General features: G+C 41.8%; 1 protein-coding gene across 1 annotated transcript; it reads right to left on the minus strand.

The window, feature by feature from the left end:
* Positions 1–593: 593 nt before the first annotated feature.
* Positions 594–20131, minus strand: dstyk (dual serine/threonine and tyrosine protein kinase). The gene is made up of 14 exons (XM_084062385.1): positions 18980–20131; positions 16265–16680; positions 12228–12752; positions 10782–10977; positions 9351–9589; positions 9021–9104; positions 7905–8081; positions 5555–5684; positions 4657–4813; positions 3267–3399; positions 3022–3135; positions 2544–2658; positions 2158–2292; positions 594–1261 (listed from the first exon to the last, which is right to left on the minus strand). The coding sequence occupies exons 1-14, from the start codon at positions 19170–19172 to the stop codon at positions 1074–1076; spliced, it is 2802 nt and encodes a 933-aa protein (XP_083918511.1). The 5' UTR covers positions 19173–20131; the 3' UTR covers positions 594–1073.
* Between the last annotated feature and the right edge of the window lie 286 nt (positions 20132–20417).

Genomic DNA, 20417 nt, shown 5'->3' on the forward strand with positions numbered 1-20417 from the left:
TCTTACAGGGTGCACAGTCAAGAGGGATTACCAGCTCTCACAGAAATCATACTTTTATTTAATTGGCACAGTGCCTGCAGGACATTTTCATGTGTGCTGCTGGTAATCCCTCTGACAAGCATTGCTAATTAGCAGTGGTGTAAAGTAACTAAGTACATGTAACCAAGTACAATTTTGAGGTCTTTTTAACTTTACTGGAGTATTTCCAATTTCAGTACTTTTACTTGCACTACAATTATTTGAAAACGTTTAGTTACCGTACTAGTTACTTCGTAGATTGATTATTACAAAACATACATTAGCCACTTCAGCTCATTATGCAGTTTTGAAGATATAGTACAAGATTTTCTTTCTATCCTTCCTACAGCCCTGGATGCATGTCAACAATCCCACAATGTTAATTGTCTTCAATGTGCTTCTCCTCATAGCTCAACAAAGTCATTGAAATCACAATTTAACATGGAACCAAGATGTATTCAAATGCTACTCTCCCAAATTAGAGTAATAACATACTAATTTGCTTGTAGAATCAATGCTTTTCAATTGACATCTTCCAGCTAAAATCAGGAAAATACATTAAGGAATGACAATCATTTGTTTCAACAGATCATTTTATTTAAAAAAGTTGTATAGATGCAATGATACGTACAGTTTAAATACAATCTAAAATTAATATTTTTATATAACTTTATAATACTGGGAATGGACTACTTTTAAAACATTTCTCATCTAGTAACAATCGTATGATCAAGCAGCAATTAGCATGGCAGCTAATAGAAAAGCATAGTGTAGGCTTACATTTGTATACAAATAATACACAGAACACAAACAATTAAAACAATTTTTGGGTAACACGTCTGTCTTGTATCAACTCATAAATAATGTAAATCTTGGGAAGGAAGGAAGACATCTCGGACATAACTTTATTCGGTTGTCGGTTTCAGGTCCTTCAGAAATACTGTGCCGAGAGCCTTTGTCATAAATACAACAAAAATACTCTTCTCTGATCGTAATCTTTTAGTGAATGTATTTTGTTGTTTGGAGTGTTTATATCTTATTTTATCTGGAGTGTTTCAGTTTGAGTCCTCGAGGCTATTGCTTTTCTGATCTGAGATGCAGTTACAGAGCCGTGCCATGATGCTTTGCAGACTGGGCTCTACAATGCCAAGCAGAGGCCTCTGGGAGGGGTCTCCGTTCCAGCAAGCCTCCATCAGCTGCCAGCATTCCGCATCAAAACTGGCCAAGCGCTCTGGCCTGGCACCTGGAGAGAAAAGACAACCGAGTTAAGACACAGACCAGATATTAACCCATTGAGACCTGAAGCCGATTCTACATGTCTCCTAAATCTCAACAGTATTCTGAAAAACCTATGTTTCTATATCAGTGGTGCTCAATCTTTTTCATGTCAAGGACCCCCAATATTATACGTTTTTGGCCGCGGACCCCCACCAAAATATTTTGTTCCAGGGACCCCCAGAAGCAAAGATTTGTGTTAAAAATGTTCGCTTTAAAAAAAAAAAATATATATATATATATATATATTCAGAAGATTTGCACACATTTTCACGATTTTTCAAAAATAGCAAATCTACAAGCTCGTAGCGCGGCACTCGGTGCCGCGCAATGAGCTTGTATATCTGCTATTTTTGAATAGCCCAAAGTGTAAAATAATGCTTTCTTAGCTCAAATCTAAAAATGACACAGTTCCAGGTCTTAATGGCTTAAGACACAGACCAGATATGAACATGATTCACACGATAGCCATTTTGTCCAACTTGGCGCATGTGGTCATACCCAAGACAGCAAAAGAATGCCAGCACTCGGTGTCTTTCAGGTGCTTTTATTCAGACAGGCACAAGTAAATTGTGGTTTGCCCATGTAAAAGTACCTGAAGGACACTTCTGTGAGTGCTGCCATTCTTTTGCTGATATGTAACTATTTTTTAGAGTAGAGCTCCCGGTAAATAGTTTATTACTTGTGACTGTGTTGTGCTGGCATTCTTTCTAGTTTGATTGCCATACTAAAGGCAGCCATGAGTAAGAGCAAAAGGTTAAAAGTCAAAGCTTCAAGGACTCAAATGTCATACAGGGACCATGTTGTTGGGTTGTTGTGAATTGGGGTGTATTTCTTTGAGAAAGCAGTTCTACTGTATTTCACCTTTTTTAACATTGTTCCAGAGCTGGTCCTTCGTAGAGCATTTCTCGAAGGATTCTGGGAGTTTTACTGAACCAGTACAGAGGTACCAGAAAAGGATCCCAAAGGCATAGACATCTACAGAGTTATCATACTTTCCTGTAGGGAGAGAAGTAATATTCAAGGATTATAAAAAAACAATATAGATAGATTTGACAGTAAAACTGTGACACATCAGCTGTAATTTATCATTTAATTTAAAATGACGACAATGTACGGGTGTTGATGTATCCATTATTTACAGACTAGTATACGCTGGGAAGGATGTGAATGTGAAAAAGTGATGCACATTTATGGATTATTTGGTTGATGTCATAGCAAACAAGAGTATGCCTGCGTGGTAATCTGACCTGTGAACAGCTCAGGGGCCATGTGGATGGGAGTTCCAACGACACTGCCGGACATCATGGCTTCCGGTTTGCAGAAGCCTAAATCTGTGATCTTCGCCCGATTCTGTTTGTCCAGCTGTGGGACAGACAAGGGACACCAGACATCAAGACAGAATGAAGAATTTGGCCACAGAAATAGAGCTACTTTTATGTGCCATGTGTTACAGTTAACAGCACACACATAAAAAAAAAACGTCTTCAATCCAACTTGGAGGTAAGTCGTTCTCAAAATATTGTCTCTTTAAAAGTTGTCAGAGGACACCGTGGAATGTGTGAAATGAAGGTGCTGAGGTATTACAGTATATTTGCTGTACAAACACTCACCTGATCTCAAAATGTCACATCAATTTAAGCTCATCGATCCCAATGTAACTGATCTATGCCACTGCATTTCCACAATCCCCCTTTCCAACCCCACTGTCAAAGACTCCATACTCACCAAAACATTCTTCAGCTTTATGTCTCTATGCAAGAGACCCTGGCTGTGCAAAAAGCGAATCCCTTCCACCACATCCAGAGCAATCAGAAGTCTCTCCCTTAGTGATAGACCAGCCTAGAACACACAAACACATGACCCTTGGCGAATAAGGTGGAGAGCAGGATAGTTGTGAACATTGCACTAACTATATATCATAACAGTACGAGCCCCTCTGTTCTTTTCCATACACTGCAGTATCAAGTCACCTTTAAGCCTGTATAGAGGTCCCTGTGTAGTCGCTCCATAATAAGAAGCACAGCAATGCTGGAACCACCGCCGTAGGTGTGATCAATGACAGAGCCATGGCAGTCCACCAGGCGCTCGTGCTTTGGCAGGGATCTGAAGAAATGAAAACACATTCAGAGAACGCAACATTCAATCCTTCTTGCTATGTTAAAAACAATTTGTTAAGAACACAAATTCTGTGTAGAATATATATATATATATATATATATATATATATATATTATTTTTTACTGATTAATATCACTTCACTGACTGAAGCTGCCCATTTGACAAACATCTGTGAAACGCTTCTTGAGATGTCCACAGGGGGGCAAACCTATCACAACCCTTCTTCAAATCTGATCCATGATTCTCTCTCCAAGTTCTTTTTGCTCTCACGTTGTACTCAGCGAGGTGGGAACCCACCCGAGTATGATGTAAATACAAAATGACCACTGAGTTTGACCAATAACATGGACCAGCATTAACCACTTACAGGAGTAGTTCACCGAAAACAATTCTTATTTTCTATCAATTACACACCCCAATGAACTCTTGAATTCATGGAGATTTTTTTGTTCTTGTCGCATTCCTGAGCCAATAATTTGATGACAGGGTGGCTGGTCAGTTTGAGTCTCCTACCGGAGACGCCGCCAGTCATGAAATTATTGGCTTAGGAATGCGACAAAAACTGAGGCGTGTAATTGATAGAAAATAAGTAATCTTTTGGGTAAACTAGTCCTTTAACCCCTATATACTTAGCCAATTTATAAGCTCACAATGCATCACATCGCGATTCGTTGTGAGCTTATAGATCTGCCATTTTTGAAAATAAAACTAAAAATGAATTTTGAGACTGTGACATAACATGACTATGCCACTTCCCCAACACAATATGCTGACAGACCCATAAAATGGCCTTGAAGAGGTCAAAACAATGTATGGTGTATGTGTACTGTATGTATGTATGTATGTCGACATATCAGCATTCAGCACGTATTAAATAAGCAGGGTGTGGTGGTTGGTCACACCAAACCTGTTGGTTTGGTGTGACGCACTGGAACTTGTATTCTTTAGGCCGTGGTTAAAATCACACCAAATCATCTGTCTTTTGGTTCTTTTCTATTGCATAGAATGGACTTTACATTTAGCTTTAACATTAGCATTGTTTAGCCATCTCCTACGGAGCCCAGAGGGGTGGGGCGTCGCTGTGACATAACCAGCTACATTGAGGGGGTACCATCTGCAGTGAAAAACAAAGCAAGTCGAGTCAAGTTGAATCGGTTCCGTGCAATGAGAAAGTGCCATTAATCAAGTTTATCTCTACGTGTGCTGCCTCTAATTCTGCAATTTCACCCTCTACTGACTCACCTTGTGTAATGAAATTCAAGAGCCAGATCATTCCAGTGTTTATCGTCGGGCGGTACCACAGATTTCAAGGCACATGGGTAGCGACCTCCCCAGCTGTCACACAGGTACACCACTCCGTACTGGCCCCGGCCCAACTCGCGCCCAAGCTTCGGCTTGCCTGTTGGAACACAAAGCAACGCTGTCGAGTCTGAAAGCATTTACTTAACAAACCAGGAGGACTGCGTTTATTGCACCGTGCTATAAATTTTAATTGTACATCTAGGCTAGTTTCGACAGCTCTAATTTTGTAACTGTGGGAATTTATTATAATGAAAATAACAATTCAGAGATCAACAGTACAGTATTGTTCGATTAATTGACGAGCATGAAAAAGACTAGTTGAACCTCAGTGTTATAATTGTATAACTCTGAGAGTGTATAAATACAACCAAATGGTCCGTTCATGTGTGCCCTCTCAGAGTTAACCCATTAAGACCTGAGCCCGAAAAAATGTTCAGAATTTTCAGTTTTCTGAAAAACTCAAGTTGCTATATCAGGGGTTCTCAAACCTTTTCATGTCAAGGACCCCTAAAATTATATGTATTTGGCCACCGACCCCCATACACAAAGACTTCAGTTAAAGATGTTTGCTTAAAAAAAAAAAAAAAAAAAGATATATATATATATATATTCAAAGATTAGCACAGAGTACAAGATTTAAAAAAAATAGCAGATCTACAAGCTCATAGCGAAGCACGAAGTGACGCGCTATGAGCTTATATATCTGCTATTTTTGAAATAGCCAAAGTATAAAATAATGCTTTTTTGATAAAATCTAAAATGACCCAGATGCTTTCCCGGTTTTAATGAGTTAAATGAACACTGAGGGTTTGACTGCATGTTTGTCACAGTGACTCACCATGCAGCAGAACATCTCTGAGGGACCGGCTCTCCAGAGATAGACGTGCTAAACGAGGGGCGTGGTCTTTCCTAACACGCAACCACAGGTCTTCGGTACGCTCCAGGCGCCCTGTATGGCCTTCCTCCAACTGCAAACACACACACGCACAAAACGCATAAGTTACTTCTTTTTCTTTTTTTTGCCACACTTTAGTTCTCTTTCTGAAATGATGGCTCTGCATGGAAGGACTGGAAACAAGCAGCGCAACAGAAATAATCAATCAGCATCAAACTGCTGATCAATGTGTTCCAGTGCATGGCGTTATGAGCCTGCTGATCAGAGCACTACCTTCCACCAGAATCACATGACTGCCCGGCCTATTCAAGGCCTACTGTCATTTGGAAGCTAATCAAAGAGAGGCTTTGAAGTGACTGAAAAAGCCATTAGAATGCCTGTCATTTACTCTGCTTTACTCTGATTATTAGAGGAATTTCATTAAATTGTTAACTTGTGCGTGATCAGCTCATAATGCATCTTTGCATATTCCAGTTATTGACTAAGGCCGAAACCCTCTATAGTAATGCGAGTCTTCAAACTCATGCAGATTGGTACAGCGTTATACACAGTACAGCACAGTTCTGTTGTAGCCATACAGTTGATGAGGTTTTTAAGACATCCCTGCTACATTAGATTTGATTGAGAGGTCCACTTTATGGCGATGGAAATCAAAATGTACTCATAAGCCCCACTGTAATCTTCAGAACACATCATCATCCCTATGGTGAATGCTATGGTGAATGCATTCTTATGTTGAGCAGGTGCTGCACGTAAAATGGCAGATTTTACAGAATTTCCTCAATTGACTGCCAAATCTTGGCAGTCAAATCAAATCTTTGATTGATTTGCCAAATAACTCAGTGTAATGACGGAGGAAAGAGATCCATAATTATTATATATTAGTATCCATACACAGGACATACTGATATATAGTGTCCAATGAGACGACAATGGCTGCAATGCTGAAGTAGAGCAGTTCACTGAATGAAACTGTGAATATAGACAGACAGCAGTAGAGATATCCTTACAGATATATACAGATATCAATAAAATTATGGCAATTATTAAGGACTCATTATTGTCCTCTGAAATGGATTTAACTGGGGCACCCCGATAGTCAAGTGGCTAGGGTGCATACCTCATAGGCACAAACATTACTAGGAGGAAAGAAAGAAAATTAAAGGGAGAAATACAAAGCAATATAGAAAGAAAGATGACTGCACAACCACATTTAGGTAGTAAGGAGGAGGAAGTAAGGAAAGAAGGAAGGAAGAAAGACACATTAAGAAAGAGCGAAAGTGAAAGAGAAAAAGATACACTTCCCAGTGACTTCTGACTTCTGCTCATTATGGTTCCAAAAAGACTTATTATTATTCTTAGAATATGAAGGTGCACAGCACATCATCATCATTAGGGCTGGGCAATTAACCAAAAATATTTCAAAACCGACATTTAGAACCAAAAACCGACATTTAGAACCAAAAACCGACTTAATCTTGCTTATGTTGGTTGCTCAAAAGTTCTAATAGATTTTTAAAATCGATTAGTCTGATTAACCACTTAAGCCCTGTATTATACAGTACATCATTGTACAATGGTGGCATGCGAATATCGGAAATAGCTGATCTACAAACTCTGTGAGCTCGTAGATCTGTGATATTCAGTATTTATTTTTTCTTAAAAACGGTTCATTAATCATAATCGAGGCAAATTTTTAAATTATTGTGATATTGTCATATCACCGAGCCCTAATCATAATCACCACTCTGGGTGATCATCGCCATAAAGTGGACCTGTCAATCAACTCTAATGTGGCAGGGATGTCTTCAAAATGTATCATCAACTGTATTGCTACAACATAACATTATAATGTGTTAACGCAGGGGTCTTCAAAAGGGGGTCCGGGACCCCTAGGGGGTCCTCAGAGTTACTATTGGGGGTCCGCTAAAATTTGTGTGATATTTTTTTCACACCTTAACCACTTGAACCCTAGCATCCCTTTTCTGAGGAGAACTTTACCAAAAAATAGCAGATCTACAAGCTCTCAAGGCGTTGAGAGCAAAGAGGTGTTTGGTGTAGAGTGAAAAAAAGAGCAGACCAAGTAAACAAAAAAAGTTAAATCTGAAACACAATTTTATACAATATAGAGGGGGGTCCCTGCTTCATCTCTCTCTCAGCTACGGGGGTCCTTGGCCTGAAAACGTTGAAGACCCCTGTGTTAACGGCTTAACGCTGTACCAATCTGCATGAGAGTTTGAAGAATTAGAGCAAATTCAGCAACAGTCAACAACAGAGTAAAGAGGAAGCTCACTTGGCGCAGAGAAGCAGCAAAGGCATCGTGGGAGCTGTTGAGGCGCGTTCTGAACTGAGAGCAAATGCTCCTGGCCAGCTTGGCAGCACTGAGGCTTTCTATGGCATCCTGGGCCACCTTCCGCTTCCACTCTGGGCTGATGGCTGGTGGGTTCACAAATGTTATCCTTTGGATTATCTACAGAGGAGAAAGTAAAACCAAAAAAACGAGTTACTAATCACTTGTCCTAGCCTTGACGACCTCGCAGGCTTATGCAAAGGCTAAAATGTAATTGGATTGGTACAAATGCAGTTCGCTGGGCCCATTCAAAACAGCCCTAAAAACTCATCTTTCTGGAGGCCTAAAGAGGAGCTAGTACCAGTTTCCCTGTAGACAGACGGCCCCCCCCCCTCCCCTTTTTTGTACATATTTTTTATTTCCTCATGCCTTTTTTTTGTACATATTTTTTATTTCCTCATGCTTTTTTTTTGTACATATTTTTTATTTCCTCATGCTTTTTTTTTGTATATCATTTTTATTTTCTCATGCTTTTTTCCCCTTTTTTTTGTATATATTTTTTATTTTCTCACGCTTTTTTTTGTACATAGTGGTATTTTTTTTCTCTGTATTTTTATGTTGATTTTTGAACTGTTTGGTTGCTACTATATATGTCTATGAAATTAATTCAAGGACCCCAACGGAAACAAGTCTGCAAGGACTTTTTTGGCCGGACCTTTTAGACAAAAGCATTATAAATGTAACTGTGTTGTTTTACATTCTTTTGCCTAATAAAAATTTCAATCAATCAATCAATTTAGATAACATGTTATGTAGACAGATGCCAGGTTAATTTGTAGATCTGGCATCCTATAGTGTGTATAGTTTCAATGTACAGATTATTGATTTTTGTTTTAAATATTATACAGTTTTTTAGACTGATGATACATTAGGTTCTTGGTTTACCCATGATCCTAGATTACTATTTCTATGCATTTGATGTATCACCTCGTGTTTTCCTTGCTTACTATAAATCGCTCTGGATTAAGAGCGTCTGTTAAATACCTAAATTGTAATCACACAGTCCCACAGTATAATCACCCAATTATTTTTGATAGATTTGTGTGGTACAGTACCTACCTGTTTGATCTGCTCCCACACCAGACGTGTAACAGAGGATCCTGAGTGAAAGGTCACTTCCACGTGATAGGCAGCATTTAATATCTAAGGCAGAGGACAGAAGGCAGGGTAGGTGAGGGAAAAATGTACCCCATGATTCCAACACACGTCACACAGTGTTACATTTAACACACAGGCTTTTGCCGTTTAGGGGCTGGGAAATGAACCCCAACACTCTACGTTGACATTGATTGATATTCCAAATTATATTGTGAACTTCAGTATCTTGCGGCAGTTAACTTGTTCGCTTTAAACAAATTTGAAGCAAAATCTGGATGGATCCCAGCTGACCTGTTTGAGGTGATTGGAAGTGACATTATGGACAGAGGTGTCAATGTGGGATTTCTCTAGGCTGCTGAGACAACGTTCCAAGGTTCCTACAAAGCTCTCCCTCAAGTAGTCCACGGAACTGATCAGCTTATTGGCCACAGCCTGGTTCAACCCAACCACTATCAGTTCCTGGATCTGGTGGATGCAGGACTTGATCTCCTTCGATGTGACAGGGTCTCCATTAGTCGTCACAATGATGTCTGTGGAGAGAGTGTTGGGGAAATTGTGAAATCCTGTGCAGTCAACCGCATGTGATGTATATACTGTATGTAATTAATTAGCACTGTAAAATCCCAGCATACCAACCCTGCAGGGATAATCCCTGCGGGCGTAAAGACTGTGGAACCACTGTTCCCACAGAATAATTTTGAAAATGCAACGGCCAATGAGGATACGCCAACATTCAGCCGGGCGACCAATGGTGCAACTTCATCAGTGACTCACTCAGTCTGTCACAGACTTTTGCATTTATAGGGCTGTTATAGTAGCCTGCCATTGGCCAGACTGATAACGTGGATTCACTCTCACGTTCCTCCCCGGTATCAGTCTGGACTTCGGCCCATAGGGAGCGAGTATGAGAAATCAGAAAATGATTTTGATGCTTTTCACTGTACAGACAGCAGTTGAAACGCAGTCACTGATTGGCCCGATCATTTTCTGATCCTATGGGCCAGAGTCCAGACTCATACCGGGGAGGAAGGTGAGAGTGAATCCACGTTATCAGTCTGGCCAATACCAGGCTACTGTTATAGGACTGGCCCCACTGTTGCCAAAAAGATAATGAACTTGACTTAAGTATAAAAATACACATCTTGTTTACATTTGGAACAGCATTTTAATTGTCAAAGAATAGTAATGCTGAAGATGTTAATGAAACAAGCAGTGGCTTGTTTTGCCACTGAAAACCTCAGAAGGTAAACTGTTTGTCATGCATAGTTTTCTGTAATATATACTGTAGGAAACAGTATAGTTTTATGCTGAAACTTTTGCCAGCAGTGAAATGTTGTTGTTTTTTTGTACTGCTGCTACCCTCAACAGGGCTCCCTCGTAAAAGAGATTTTGTATCTCAATGGAACTTCACCAGGGAAATGGAACGTAATGGGGGGGAAAAACCCACCCTAACAATACTGCTGAAGGGATGATTAACTACTAAACATAACTGAAAGAGCATTATGTCAATTGGTGGCGAAGAACATGACAATCCACTTTCCTGTCTCTCTGTACAAATATAATAAATATAAATAAAAAAATAAATAAAAAAGACATAACCTCTGCCAATTCACATGTTGGCAGATGAATCCTGATGCAACTTATCTAGCTGAGAAACAGACGCAAACAAAAACACCTGCATGGCTGTAGGACACATTGTTTAACAGAGGTGACTGCGCTGACCTGTGAACTCCAGATTAGCAGCGTCCTCGAGCAGCTGTTCTTTCATGCCGCAGAGCGTCTCCACAATCATCTCCTTCATCTCCTCCTGCTTGCGGTTGGCGATGGCCATGAGGGAGGTGAACAGTTCGCCTTCCTTCTCCCGCGTGTATTCTAGCCTGCGCGGCGTTATCTGCAGGTCCCTCTGCATGTCAAACGCCTGCAGAAAGAGCATATAGTAGCTAGTCAGAAACGCTGCATCAGAAACATTACAACCGAGACTGCAGGCTGAACTCTAGGTCCAGTCAATAATTAACCGTTTAACCGGCAAAAATGTTTTTGACCGATTAATACCAGCATTTAAACTGTTTGTGTTTTTGTTGGAAAAGGTATTTTTTTCCCTTAAAAGTGGTGGTTGGAGGCAGACACCATGTTGTGAAGCTGCAAAATGCTTTGTGATTGCTGCCTTATACCTGTAACAAGGAACCTTGCGCACTAGGGGTGTGCCGATACACTAATTTCACTAAACGATACGATACGATATTTGGCACACAACTTCGATACGATTTCGATACGATACGATACGCACTTTTTTTATTATGAAAATATATGGAGGAGAAAAAAAGAAAATGCAAACAAATAATTCTGTTTTTGCATTATTCAGACATGCAAACTTGTAGCTTTTCAGCTACAATAGCCGTTTTGAATCCAAATAGTATGACACCTGACCCGAAAAAAAAACATGTTGTCACTCTTTTCACTTCGGGGTCGTTTGCATGCCTGATTATTATGATTGTAAAAAAAAAAAAAAAAAAAAAAAAAAAATGTTTTTTTTTTTTCAAAAACGATATTTTTTTTTCCCAAAACGATACATATCGTCGCGAAAACGTATCGCGATATATCGCGGGACGATATATCGGCACACCCCTATTGCGCACTTCAGGAGGTTGATTATTTTTTTTATGTCTTTGCAGAATAAAACTTTGTTTTGCAATAAAATTGTGATCTGAATCAATATTTTAGCTCCAGGCGCGAGTGCCCACGACGACCGGCCGATGGTCTGCTAATCGACTAAGCGCCGTCCGAGTTAGGTACCGATAGGCACAGAATCGTAAATGATGTTGTGGGGACTGCGTTTGCCCCAACTGCCACTCGCTGCACTAACATAGCCCGCCAGCCCGCCCCCGCCCCCTCAGGCTCGCCCCCTTGTGCTTCGTGTGTGTGTGTGTGTGTGCGCGCGCATGCGTGTGTGCGTGCTCGTTTGTGCGCGTGTGCATGCGTGTGTGGTGTGGGACTCATGTCTGGCTTTTATTGCCTTCTAGCGTTGGTTCTACTGCCTGGGGGGCGGACGGGCGGTGAAAATAAGCGCTTCTTTTCCAATCTCCCTGGAATGCCAATCTATCTGTAACCTATACACACACACACACACACACAGATGGAGATGGTACTCTCTCCCACACAGGCACTAACCTGGTTGATGAACAGATCCAGACAACGAGAATGCACCCCATTGAGAATGTTGGCGGCCTCCACCTGCTGGTTGTGAAGCACCTGGCGGGCGAAGGGCACCAGGAGCCGATGCAGTCTTTCGAAAGCCTCCCCCAGCACGCTCTGCGGCTTGGTGCCCGGGTTGGGCGTCTGCGTGGGGGCGCCGCAGGAGCAGTTCCCCGCGTGGTTGCTGAGGAAGCCCAAGGAGAGCAGGTGCTTGTAGAGAGGGCTCTTCTCTCTCTCCCTGTCTCTTTCTCTTTCCTTCTCGGCGCGGCGGCCGGGTTCGGGGGACGCCTCTGGCAGCGTCGCGGCCGCAGGGATGCGAATGAAGCAGATCGGGAAGGGGAGCATCTCTTTGACCTTTCGCAGGTCGGCGACCTGCTCCGCGCTGAGGGAGTCCTGGTTGAGGGCGTAGAGTAGGATGGGGGTCACGCTGCGAGTGCAATCGTCCAGGGCGTCCTCTATGGGCTGGATGCTCGAACACGGCGCCACCATGATCTTTGCTTCCTGTAAAATGAACGGTGTTGTTTCTCCCATCAGATCAACTGTTCCAATATAGGGCTTGACATTTTACTCAATGGTTAATTGTCAAATAATGGCGATTAACCATTGAGTAAAATATTAGAAAATATTCTTTTACGATTTTTCAAAGATAGCAGATCTACAAGCTCATTGCCGCGCTATGAGCTTGTATATCTGCTATTTTTGAATAGCCAAAGAAACCTAAAGTGACACAGATGCGTTCCAGGTCTAAATGGGTTAACAATGTAATTGTGTTTTTCACATTGAACATTGGACCGTATAAATAAGTAAAATGTATGTTATCCTTTTATGCTTCGTAAGCAAAGATTCCAATTAAAGCAGATATGACAAATAACTTAAATATATAAATAGCCGAGCTACAATCTCACAACACGACGCATTGTGAACTTGTAGATCCGCCATTTCCACTATTTGGGGAAAATAATTGAAAAGTATGAACATTTTTCAACCTGTATACGATTATGTCGATTATGCAAAATAATTGTGATTATCTCAAATAATTGCGATTAGACGATTATGTAATAATTGTGACAGGCCTACTGCTCAACACGTGCATCTGCATGTCTCCAATTCTTCTGACCTCCTGATTGTACAACTAGGACTTTACGAGGAAACTCATCATTTCTATTTGATGTTATTGTGCTACAGATAATTGCTCTGTTCATTCAATCCAACCTTGTGTGCTAAACGTTAAAATGGATTCCACTACTGGGGGGGGGACATCAGCTATACATGTCACATGCTACTTCCATTTCTGAACATAAACCTATCTATGGTGGCGGTCATGGGAAAGGCTATGACGGGGCAAAAAAATAAGTTACAAGTGCAAAGATGTGCATAGATTTTGATAAATTACAACATAAACAAAAATAGAATCGGAGAGAGCGTGAGATGGAGTCAGTGAATGGGGTGGGGTGGGGGGGTCAGGGTGGGGGTGAAGGGAGAAATAGGGTGAAAGAGAAAAAGAGAGGCAGAAATGACTAACACAGCCACACAAAGGAGACAGTCAGTCCTGTCTCCAAGAAACAAGAGCTGAGACCAACTGAGCAGTCTCTCTGGAACAAAGATAGCCTGCAAACATTTGCCCACAACTAATCAAAATAAGCACAATCTTTCAGTTGCCTTCATGCAGTGTATTGCCAACAGCAGCAGTGACGATAAAATCGAATCGTCATCAGGTTTCCTGAAGCTGTTTTTCTCCACTCTGTCAGTCCTTACATTCATCTTAAAGGGCTAGCCTTACAGAGCAGACCAGCCACATGTTTACTGTCTGACCCAGTTTATGAAAATTAAAATAACAAGCAGTCAAACAGATACATTCACCAATGTCTTTTAATAGCACACTTCGAGAGAGTATGCAAATGTCTCAGCCCTTTGCTAATAAGTGGGGTGTTCTCTAAGCTGTAGCCCGTATGAACTTGTGGCAGGCTGACAGTGATCGATCACGTTGGGCCATACAGCTCAAAGGCATTTTGAGAAATGTGACAATAGGCTGGCAACATTCATGTCCCGTGTGTTACTGTGTGTCTAGGTGGCGGTAAGATGCACAAGGAAACACTGCGATGGAAGAGGGGGATAATTAGCAAGTTGACTCTCTCATCTCTTGGCCTCTCTGAAACAGGGTGTTGTGATTCTGTCAGGGCCGTGTGAATATCACAGGGAGCAGAGAGGTTCTTCTGTGCCTTCACATACAGTACCTCTAGGTAAACAAGTAAACTAAACCCCCAATTATTACACCATTAACCCAACCAAAACGAAAACACTGTAGTGTAGACTGCAAAACATTCAAAGCCATTTTGGAATCGGTAATTTCCTAAAAAACAAGTGGATGTAACACCATGTAACTCACAGTGAAACGATATCAAGTCCAGCATAAATGAGAGATTCATTCCGCACTGCATCTCTCTCACATGAAGTGCACGTCTTCCAGACAATGACTCAGCTGTTCCAAACAATAACTCATCTGTTTATGTCCAAATGTAAACATAAAGGACTGACTTTCTGCCATAGAAAGCCAGAACAGACTGGGGGAGATACAGGGGGGCTGACAGAAAGTGAAATTATATTATATTACTTGTTTACATTAGCATTACATGAAGAAATTATGGAGCAAATTGCTGTAGATCTAATAATGTGTTAAAGGAGTGCATCAATACGTTGTTTCTCTATTAGATCATTCAACACACAGCTCTTACTTACAACAGCTGATACTGTGCGGATTGTGACCCGAGGAAAGTAAACAACAGAAAGAAAAACATAAAATGAAAAATGATCCATGATGATTAACGGTGACCTGGGATTCAGCCATAATAACCATGGTAACCCCATCACAGCAATGGAGTTGGGGATTTTTTTTTACTTATGTGGCCTGGTCATGTGAATCGCACCAGACCAGGGCCATTACGTAAGGGGGGGCGGGTGGCAGCCTAGAAAGCAATGCTGGGCCTAGGTTCTGGGGCTGTCTGAGGCGAGGCTTCCACGGTGACCTGCCGAGAGGCCTTTGTCTAAAGGATTAAACAACATTTTCCACACACCACACGTGATAAGGAATGACTACGATCCACTGACCACGACGAATCAGTTAACCCCCACAGGATACTCTCTGATCATCAGGTCCCACACAGGCTGAAGAGCCGCATGGCTGTATACCACTATGGTTAAGCACTACTTCCTTACACCACATGCGAGCATGTGGTGAGCACTAACCTGTGGATTGTGTTCTTCAAAGGATGCTCGAAAAAGTAAACGGAAGAATTCAAGCACCGTCTACACTGCTGAATTCCTAAACAGTAGCCAGCTAAAGCCAAATCAGCCACACCGATTTGTATTGAGATTTTTTTTTAAAGAGAAACATGACACTACAAGGAAATAAATAACCAGTGACAGAGTAGGTATAGTAGTATGTATAACAGTTATTTTTGAAAACGCTGTGGCTATAAATAAACCCAGATATACTGTTAGGAACTAAACCTGTGCTACTGTGCATAAACCAAATAGTCTGAATGTAAGAATATGATGTAAAAGAAGCACTCTTTATTAGAGTTGGCTACCATCCATCAATACTATCTTTTTCTAACAGGGATGTTCTTTTGCCTGGGCTACAAAAGCTGAAGCATACCTGCAGCTAGGGTTGTCATGATTATGACATTTTACTTGACGATTAATTGTCATACAAATAATTGCTTGGCTTTCAGTGGCCTTGTAAACAAAAATTGCACCTGGCAGATATGACAAAAAAAATTAAATACACAAAGAAATGACTGACAATGAACGATACCAACGAAATAACGATCAAAATAAATAATGTATTATGGCCAAAATACGGCATATTCAATATTTTATACTAAAGATTTGTGTGGAAATAGTCGATCTACAAGCTCACACTTTGATAGATGTTTGAATCTTTCTCAACATGGAAACGATTACGACGATTCTGCAAAAATAATTGCGATTAGGGCGATGATGTAATAATTCACCTGCAGCAGTGGGTGGTGCAGCGTGATCTCCAGCTCAGCCAGTCTATGTGCAGGATCTTCACACTCCTCGTGGATCTCTAGGTCCTCCCGGGGAACCGTGTCCCAGCGGCCGCGGTTTGCCGCCAGCTGCACGCTGTGCACCAGCTCATACTGGCCCGGCAGTGCCAGGCTGAGCCGCGTCTGTCTCCCGTGGGTGAAGCACAACTTCCGCCTCTTGCAGACGGAGCCTTGAACCCCCTCGCAAGCCTCCCCGGCCTCGGGGCCCAGTGGCAACAGTCTCTCGCCCAGGAGGCAATTGAGCAGCTGGTAGCGGGCGGCGCAGTCCTGGCCCAGCACCAGGATGTAAGGGGCAGCTCCCACTGTGTTGCGCAGGAACTCTTCCTCATGACTGGGGAAAGAGATGCAGCTCAGCTGCCCTAAAGACACAGGAAAACATACCAGTTATTGGAGGGGAATACAAATGCTTAGCCTTGGGTTACAACAAGAATTTCCACTTAACTCAAACAGGGAAGGTATGAAGCTCAGTTTATAGTTTGTGGTATTAACCAAACCATGAATTAACCTCCATAAAAATGCAATTCATTATATTATTATTATTATTACTATTAACCAAACAGATTTAATTGGCTATTTTCCGCAAGCAACACCATCCTACCACAGAGTATACATTTGGCTTTACTGATCAACTTCTGAAAGATTATTAATCAGAAGTGTAACCAGAAATAGCTTAAGACTTGCGTTACTATCCCTCCTAGTTGAGCGTTGCATTAAGGATATAATGTAGATGACCCTTCAGTTACAGTGGTAATGCTGGGGGGGGATGGCGGGAGATTGTAGTGCAGACTTCAAAGCTGGTCCCTTTTTTCCATGGGCCATTATTTCCTTATCCAACCCACAGGCTTGGTGAACACAGAAGATTCAATTCAACCTGGCTATTTGAGGGTAATGGTCTTACTTGGACATAATTCACAATGATGCTGAGTCACAGTCAAAAGCAGCTGTACAACAAAGAACAGAGCTTGGCAATATCCTGCTCTATATGTAAAACCTAACCCCCCTCAACACCACCCCACATTCTGTCCAGTAACTTTAGCAGAGGCTGTTAGTCTAATCTGGAATTATCCTGCTGGTATTCACCACTTGCCCTTACCTAACATGATGATTTAAAGCCTACATTTTCAGCCCAACCTCTAGCGTTTAACAGTGTGAGCTATCGATACTCCAAGATAGACAGGGTTTTTTCAACACAATTTTTTGTCTCTGCCAGGCCGGAGAGTAGACTATGTTTTCGTTCCTGTCCGTCTTGTCCACCCGTCCGTTTATGAACATCTATTCTCCAGCAACCTTGGACCAATTCATAATCGGTGGCACTATAACAGGCCGCTTCACCTTTTGGCCAATAACTCTTGATCCATAGGTTTTCCCTGGATTCCTTGGATCATGACACAACTCTGCACATGGGCAACACCCATTTCCGACCTATTTTGCATTTTCTTCCAAACACTTTTTGCAACTACTTCTACAAACTTTTTCAAAGTTTGCACTAAATGCCACAAATCATTAATGGAGTGTCCGATTGCCATGAGACTTTGCACGCACACTCCCCATAGTAGGCTAAAGAAGAACCTCCACCCCGACCCCATTTTTCAAATTGGCCTAATGGTGGTCTCATGGTTCAGGCCTATAACTCTTGAACCGTAGGTCATACAATCAAAACAAAATATCCCTGGATTCCTCTAATGATGACGCAAAGCCCCCAGCCCCCAACCATTTGTGCCACACTAGATTTTCCGCCATTTCTCTTCTTCTTCAAAGCAAACTTTTTGCTACTACTACAACCAATTTTGTCACACAAAACTCACACAAATTGGTTCAAATTATCGCTGTAGTCATGCGATCAAGGTGTATCAGTCAGATTTTTCATATTCCATTACGACTGGCTGGAATGATTGAATACCATAATATGAGGGCCCTGGGTAAGCACCCTGGTCTGGTGGATACCTGCGCTCCGAGGAGCACACTTTTCTAGTTAGATCTGTAATGAAACTGAAGACTTAATTGTGGTCCGTCTCACTTCCCTCAACATGAAAAGAGAAATCAAAAACCAACAATTCCTGGCTACTAACATGCCACAAACCTCAACAGCAACACCTAACACTGTAGATGTGAATCAGCATTAAAAGAAACAGTGAGCAGAGTTCAGCAGAGTCCAATGTGTTGAATCTGTTTGGACACAGATAAGCTCCTGAACAGCATGGTGTGAGAGGAAGGTAAATTGCTCCCATGAAATGTGATTTACCTTAACAAACCAGCGCACTACACAGTACACTCGCACACACACACGTAAATGCAAGAGTGCCCTGGGTTTCTATCTAGCTAAATAAGGTGAACTCAATGCTCATGTGCCTAAATCAACACATTTGTTGCACTTAGCCTGAAGTCCTGAACATGCTTTTGAGAAGGAGCCTTAATCCCTTTCACTTTCCCTAACCCTGGATAATTCATGTATTTTCTAATTGGACGCATTGACAGAAAAATAACTTGACAGCAGTTTTATAAAACAAAAATGCTTACACTTTATGTGTGAATAAAATGTATCTGTGTGTGTGTGTGTGTGTGTGTGTGTGTGTGTGTGTGTGTGTGTGTGTGTGTGTGTGTGTGTGTGTGACTCAGATGCTGGCTGCTCTGTAGCAGGTGCAGGGGAACTCAACTCACCTGCCTCAAAAGAAGCTCCCTCCGAGCTGATAGCTGATGCACAGGCATTGCTGTAATTCTGTCGGATTTCCCGAAAGAATGCATTAGTCTCTTTCAGGTTCTTCTTCAGCTGGATGGAGTGCTTGTTGTAGCTGCTGAAGGTCCGTGATAATTCTCGGGCCAAGGCGGTGGTTTTCTGTGGATTTCCCTCCATGGCAAGTTAACTATAGTTTGGTTTGTTAGATTTTGCACAAGGTAACGTTCCTCCAAGGCAGCAGGTGCCAAGACGTGTTATTATAATATAGCTCCCAAATGAAGCGTCTTAAAAGAACACACAAGTCAATGCTTCTTCAGTCTATCATGCTCAGTGAGTCAAATGGCCATTGATCACATAAGTGGCAGACACAAAACCACGTAGTAGTCCAAGCAGCGATGTCATTAGTGTTAAGAGTTTGACGACCAAATCCCCCCGAATCTCCTTAAAATATGAGTGAATAAAGTATGCAAGACATTTGGACGTGTGATTAATACAATGTCAATGTGAAGCTAGCACACGGCTAGCTTCACTGCTAGCCTTAGGGGCCAATAAATACAGACTATATAGTGTTAAACTTTAAACAATTAAGATTTAACGTTAACTTTGCTACAACTTAATGTAAGACCGCCGGGTCGTGTCTCTGTTGTTTACATACATTAAACCGAGGAGCGGTTTGGAAAAGACGTCATGTTGTTGTCAGCAAAAGTCAGGTGGCAGCGTTGTGTTTATTGCTAATAAGCTAATTATTGTTCCTAATATCCAGCAGGCTCAGCGGGGTGTTCCTCGGCCTCAGGCTCACCGACATGCCCTCCATCCACTCCCTGTCTGCAGCCCTGCAGGGGCCATAGTTCCACTAGAAAGCAGCGGCCTAGTCACAACAAATGGTCTGAAACGCTAGTCTCCTCCGCGGTAAAGAGATCTTCTTCCCAAACTGTCTCTGCTGGTCCAAGGAAGCTACGAGACATCCTCCAACGTCAATGAATCATCATCGGATGTTGTGTGTTGTTTTCTTTTAAGACTATGATGGCGGTTAACAGGATGACGATTACGACGATGACACACAAGACGAAGTGTGTAGCAGTTTCAACTTTCCAGCCCTAAACAGTCAAGCTATCAAATCAGTGCAAAAAGCTAAGTCGACAAGAGAATAGTTGGGAGGGGAGAGAGGGCTGGGTCTAGTGTGGCGCAATGCATTCTGGGACATGTAGGCCGGTCGAGAGGCACAGCGTGTTTTGTACGTTTATTTATTTGGTACACATGGTTTTGTCTTATCATGACACAGTGACAATGAATCGACGAGCCTTTCATTTGAAACTGGTGGATTTATGAAAGGCTGAAGTTGTTGGTGTAATGAAGAAAAGTATCAAGTAGCCTACCAACATGCAGATCAACTCTTGCCAGAGTTTAACCAGGCCGTTCAAT

This window comes from Gymnoscopelus microlampas, assembly GCF_963454915.1.
Source record: "Gymnoscopelus microlampas genome assembly, chromosome: 7".
Lineage (NCBI taxonomy): Eukaryota > Metazoa > Chordata > Actinopteri > Myctophiformes > Myctophidae > Gymnoscopelus > Gymnoscopelus microlampas.

What these genes read in the sequence shown, in the direction of transcription:
- dstyk (XM_084062385.1), bottom strand. Translation starts at nt 19,172, where the DNA reads ATGGAGGGAAATCCACAGAAAACCACCGCCTTGGCCCGAGAATTATCA. An exon ending in TGCTAATCTGGAGTTCACAG is followed by an intron (nt 9,590 to 10,781) that starts GTCAGCGCAGTC and finishes CTCTCTCCACAG; the next exon opens with ACATCATTGTGACGACTAAT. An exon ending in CTTCCAATCACCTCAAACAG is followed by an intron (nt 9,105 to 9,350) that starts GTCAGCTGGGAT and finishes CCTCTGCCTTAG; the next exon opens with ATATTAAATGCTGCCTATCA.